This window comes from Chionomys nivalis, chromosome X, assembly GCF_950005125.1.
Source record: "Chionomys nivalis chromosome X, mChiNiv1.1, whole genome shotgun sequence".
NCBI classification, from domain to species: domain Eukaryota; kingdom Metazoa; phylum Chordata; class Mammalia; order Rodentia; family Cricetidae; genus Chionomys; species Chionomys nivalis.
The window spans coordinates 95,512,392-95,518,391 of record NC_080112.1 but is presented as its reverse complement, the minus strand read 5'-3'; the positions used below and the strand labels follow the sequence as shown (position 1 = coordinate 95,518,391).

Here is a 6,000-nt window from a genome sequence, read left to right as displayed (position 1 = left end):
GGCGGTCTTTACACAAACAATCTGAATAAATACTGAAACACCAGGCTGCTCACAACAACCCCACTCCCTATAGCCTGAAGCACCTACTGTGTTAGCCTTTCATTTTAAGAGGTTAACACCCAGGACTGTTATCTACCTCACTCACACTGATTTATATACCCTCCTCAATGAATGGGAAATTGTTTTAGATTAGAGGTGGAGATATGAAGAAAACACAATTCTATCATTAAACCATTCATCAACAGTCATTCATTGCTTCTTTACTATATCCCAGGTACTAGGATAAGGAGTAGGGTACAGTGGTTAGCAAACCAGTATGGCCTTATAGAACTTACTGAAACAGGTATATAAGAACAGTGCGTGTTAGATTCACCACTGGGTATCACTCAGCACATAGCAGGCACTCCAATGTTTGTTGAATGAATGAAAATGGTTAAGTATATAAGCCTGCTATGAGCTGGAAACAAACAAGGAAATGAGCCGAGATAGGGACCAGGACAAAGACCGCGACAGAGATCGGGATTGAGACAGAGACCGTGACAGAGACAAAGACAGAGACCGCGACAGAGATCGAGACAAAGATAAAGACCGGGAGCGAAACAGGGAGCGGGAGCGAAACAGGGAGCGGGAGCGAGAGGGCCCTTTCCGCAGGTCAGACTCGTTCCCCGAGAGGAGGGCCTCGGAAGGGGAACACTCTGTATGTGTATGGAGAGGACATGACGCCCACCCTCTTCCGAGGGGCCTTCTCTCCCTTTGGAAACATCATTGATATCTCCATGGATCCACCCAGAAACTGTGCCTTCGTCACCTATGAGAAGATGGAGTCTGCGGATCAGGCCGTGGCTGAGCTCAATGGAACCCAGGTGGAATCCGTGCAGCTCAAAGTCAACATAGCCCGCAAACAGCCCATGCTGGACGCTGCTATTGGCAAGTCTGTCTGGGGCTCCCTTGCCGTCCAGAACAGCCCTAAGGGCTGCCACCGGGACAAGAGGACCCAGATTGTGTACAGTGACGATCTGTAGGAAACCTTTGTGGATGGCTTCTAGGACACGAAGCTGGATTCCTTGTGCCTCATATGCCCCCAAACTGGTCTCAGTAAAATCCTGGGGCAGAAGCTCAAAAAAAAAAAAAAAAAAAAAGATAAAGATAATATGGTAGAAATAGAGAAAAAAAGCACGGCATATCTAGGAAGAAGAGAGAAGCAAGAAGAGTGAACCATGGCAAGACTGGAAACACAGCATTCCAGTTGGACAAAATGGGGAGAGAACATCTCAAGAGAAGGCATAATCTAGATGAGGGCTCTGAGCTTAAGCGAGAGCTTGATATGTTTCAGCTGGAAGCCAAGTGTGTGGGGGGGGGAGCAGGGGGAGGGGGTTTATAAAGAGGTAAGTGATGAAAGATCATTGAGACCAATGTAAGAGGTAAGCAGGAGTCTTGTAGGACATTGTAATGGGGAGTGATTTTCCTCTAAATCAAATGGGAAGCGAATGAGAAGTGACTTATTGCCTTAAGCAGAGTCACATGATTTGATTTGTATTTTCGTTTTTAAAAACACACTCTTTCTAATGATAGGACAATTAATTGTGAGCACAAGAGAGGACCCACGGTCTCTAGTTAGTTGTTAAGATCCAAACGAAGGAATGATGGGAGTTTAGACTAAGGCTATTGTGGTAAAAGTGAGTAGAGTCAAGATTATGCACTGGAAATAGAAACAACAGACATGTTGACAGACTGGATGCAGGGAATGAGAAGAGGAATTAAGGATGACTTCCAGGTTTCTAGCTTAAGCAACTGGGTGGGAGGAGGTGCCATTTCCTAACATGAAGAACTGTGGGGGAGGAGAAGTCCTGGGGTATGGCGCTGTTTATTCTTAGCATGATTTTCTTGAAACGTCTGTGAGCTATGTAAGTGTAAATGTCAAGTAGGCAGTTGAATATCAATCTGGAGCTTTCTAATAGGAAGTTTATGACACAAGTCTTATAAGTGGCACAAGGTTTAACACGTCCAAAGAAAAATTTCATGCCTTCCTGGGCTAGAGGAATCTTCAGAAATAAGTTGGCATTAGAAGCAAAGGAAAGATGATTAAGGAGAACATTCCAGGAGTGGACTAGAAAAGGCAGACGACAAAAATCCGAAGGTGCATTTAGAAATCGAAAAGCAGCTCAACGTGGATGGGAGAGAGCTTTGTATTTGGCTTGTTGGAAGATGGGTGTATAGAAGAGGGTACCCCAGACAACATAGGGCTTGAGAACCACACTAAAGAATTTGTGTAACATTTTGTGGGCAAAAGTGAGTAAAAGCCAGTTTTTGTTCAGAGACATGACCTGATAAGATGTTAAGAGCTATTTAGTGATATTAAGAAGTGCCTATTGAGGAATGGGAATAGGAGATGAAGGAGGCCAATTAAGAATCGATTTCAATTGTCAAGAAGTGAGATAATAAGCACCTACATGCTAACTGAAAAGTAAAGGGAAATATTTGTAAGGAGATTTATGTTAACCTCAGAGGAAAGCCAGGAGGAGGCACCTCTCTTTTCTTTATTGTTAGTACCTGTTTTGATGCTAGATCATGGCTTCTGGTAAGGATGGGCAATACTCCAGTCTTTCCACAATGGTATTTAACATGAGTTCAAGATGTACAGGACTGTTTGTTTATCTATGATGGGTCACCTTTCAAAGTGTTTTGTCTGGAACTAGAGAATCCTTTTATTGCAGTGAGGTCACAGAATGTATCTGAGGGCAGAGTACCAGAGTAGCCTTTGAGGTTAGCTGACAGTGTGCCATGTTTCCAGAAGGAAACACCATGGAAGGCTGCTGACATACAGGTAGGGGGCCTTGTAGGACATTTGTAAAAGGTTTGAATTTTACCATAAGTGTCTGTATGGCATCAAGGTAACCAGGTAAGAAAGCAAAGGCTCTGCTACCGGAGCAGATAGACTAACACAGGCGAGTGCTGCTGGAAGAAAAATTGTGAGTTCAAAGCCATGGGCGGACAGGACACGGACCAGGGAGTTTGTACAGACAGGAAGCACTGGTAAAGATGAGTTAAGTTTTCAATCTTTTCCCCTCTAGAGCTCTGTTATCTGCCCCTCCCCATCCAACAAACAGCTACACAGGCTGAACTTTCCATTCACTGAAATTCCTCCTCGCCTGGGCTCCCATTCATAGTATTCGGATTTGTGCTAAACCCCACCCTTCCCCAGCCCCATCTGACAAACAAGTATCACTGAGAAAATAATTGCATGTGATCCTTCTCTTGTTAATAAGCCCATTGAGACAACCGAGGTCTTAGATAAACTGATGCAAATGTCGGAAACGGAAGTTAATAATACAGCCTGCTAGAGCTGCGGTGAGATAGAGTGGTAGGAGCATGGGTATGTTTGGGTACCATTCTAATGGGGAAGCCTGGCTATGGCCTCATCATATTCTCCACAGACTCCCAGGAACATCTATTTATGATGGGCCTCCCTTCAAAGGAGGTAAGGTATCCTTGGGACAGTCCTCTGAAATAAATCTACTGAGGAAAACAGAATGACTACCCCAAGTGTTTTGTTTATACTAGGGAATCCTTTTACTGCTGGTGGATTCTGCCTTCCTGTTATTATTCCTATCCTCTACATCCTAGTTTTCAATGCAGACATACACACATACATAGGTGTATGTGTGTGTAGTGTGTGTATGTATATATATACAAATATGTATGTATACTTATATGTGTATATAATATATATATTATATATACCATTCACTGTTCAGCAACCTTTCAGGAGTACTTACAGACTATATACCTCATAAATATAATAAAGCAACAGATCCATAAAATACCTTCTTTTCATGAGTATCACTCTGAATAGCCTAGAAATTATGCAGTTACACTACAAGGGATAGCAACTAAATATTTCTAATCTAAAATATTTTTTGATACCTGAAATTTAACAATGTAGTGATACATAAATTGTGATCCTCATATATTTATTTTCACATATCTATTATTAAAATAATAATATCATGGGGAACTGATGAGTTGGTTGGTAGGTTTCTTTTATGCAAACCTATCAGTCTTACCAAACACATTTTTCACATTGTGGATTTCTGCACATTTGTTTATGCTGTCTCTCCAGAGGTAGTGTTAAACTCAACAGAAAGTATAAATGTAAAATGACTTTAGACTTTCAGAAATGTCTCATTTGACACCCAAACTCAAGCCTACTTGTTAGCTTTCAAAACAATTTATTTTGCAACATAAGAAGAACAACGAGAATGTAATAGAAAATTTGAAAAGGGCAAGAAGATAGGAAGAAGGAAAACTATCAACCATAATCCTACCACTTAAGCAACAACCGTCATTAAGAGCGTTGCTATGCTCACTCTTTAACCTTCATTAGATCCTACTTATGGTGTACTGCCTTCCTTTAAGTTGCTCGCCTCTGTCTTCCATGTCACGCTTATACCACTCAGGCACACCATACCCTTCTTTGTATAGTTAGTTAACTTGCTGTGACTTGTGCTTCCAACTAGACTGTTAGAACCCTGGCAGGGCTGGCAGCATGACTTTTCCCACCAGGTGCATTGGACCCAACATTTGCTGACTGATTTAACCTAAATGAAGACGAACCATTAGCAGAACACGAAATAGGCCACGTATCTAGATCATGAAAATTAGTGCTTTCCAGTCACCTAACTTGGTGACTATTGCTTTTCTGTTCCTGGACTCTTAAAAGGCTATTTAATGGGCCTCTTTCTTCACACCCACACTGAATGTGAAGTACACTGATTAAGAACCAGGACTTATTCAAAGACTTTCAATATAAGGCATAAAGGTGAAAGGGAAAGAAGGAGGCTGGGGGAGGGATAAGAAGGGAGAAGGGAAGAAGAAGCAGCAGCAGCTGGGGAGACATATAGTACACAGGCAGTAAAGCAAAAAGAAAGCTAGGAGAGGATATATAGTCTGGTGCTCAATCCAGTATGTGATTTGCCTCCAGCACTGTGTACAGGATCCCATCCACTTGTTCTGAGTCATACCCGATCTCACGAAGCTCCAAGTGAGGGAGGACAGAAGTAAGGAGATAGCTGACGTGGATACGTAGCCGCGTAAGCTTTGCCAAAGCCCTGTATGATGGAGTGAGGGGTAGGAGAAGAGATGACAGGAAGTCATTAGCCAACAGAATAATACGAAGTCCCTTCACAATGGGCCTATAGGTCTTAATAATTAGGTCTCCATTAGGTAGGAAGAAGGCAGACAGAACCATGCCATCAAACACAGGGAGACTGGCTGCGGCTTTCTAAGGAATAATTACTCAATCCGTGGTGGTCAATGAATTAAGACTTTCTCCCCTGTCTATGACCAGTAAACTGGGGGTCTTAGTGGATTATTCCCCTTAGTACTCACAAGGTGATAACTAAACCCTAGTAATTAACCTTTCTAGGTCATCTCCCTCTGTGTTCCGGTAGGAGACCTGGGCCTTCTGCAATACTTCCAGGTGTGTCTCTGTCTCTTTCAGTTTCTCTTTCAGTTCTTGCTTCTCCTCTTTGGTTCTTTCTAGCTCCGCTTTCAGAATCTGGAATTCAGCTTGGCGATAACCCATGTGCTTCTTGCTCCAGTATAAGCCTTCAGTCTCCTGGGTACTATAGGTCACCAATTCATGTTGAGCTTTCTTAAATTCAGAATGCCAGTGATTCTTCTCCTGTTCCAGCTCCTCTACCTGCATTCCAAGAAAGACAAAGTCAGTGATTCATACAACCAAAAGTTAGAGTATCCCGAACCATTTCTACTAAATCTATCCTGTGGTTCTATTATTTATAATGCTTTATATACTTATGCAAATCTCTTGTCAAACCTAAAATACAGAGGGAAAGCCCATTAGGGTCCTCTCATTCTGAGACATACCACAGACTGGTTTAACGGCATATTTTGTTTAAAAGCTTCAGAATATGAAAGAAACCACCAAAATATCAGTACCCCCATCCAGTGGTTCTCAACCTGTGGGTCATGACCCAACGG

General features: G+C 42.4%; 1 protein-coding gene and 1 pseudogene across 3 annotated transcripts in view; one reads left to right on the top strand and one right to left on the bottom strand.

The window, feature by feature from the left end:
- The first annotated feature begins 475 nt into the window (after positions 1 to 475).
- Positions 476 to 1,090, top strand: LOC130868523 (negative elongation factor E-like; annotated as a pseudogene).
- A 3,137-nt stretch (positions 1,091 to 4,227) lies between these two features.
- The window catches only part of Morc4 (MORC family CW-type zinc finger 4), a 59,101-nt gene continuing 57,328 nt past the window's right edge, over positions 4,228 to 6,000 (bottom strand). Inside the window, exons 17-18 of one of the 3 annotated variants that reach the window (XM_057759408.1) lie at positions 5,418 to 5,701; positions 4,228 to 5,108 (exon numbers count right to left, since the gene is read on the bottom strand). In XM_057759408.1, coding sequence (XP_057615391.1) covers positions 4,955 to 5,108; positions 5,418 to 5,701 — 438 coding nt within the window. In that variant the 3' untranslated portion in view covers positions 4,228 to 4,954. Of the gene's footprint in view, positions 5,109 to 5,398; positions 5,702 to 6,000 lie in introns of those variants that run through there. The other 2 variants (XM_057759409.1, XM_057759410.1) reach the window with 2 other exon arrangements.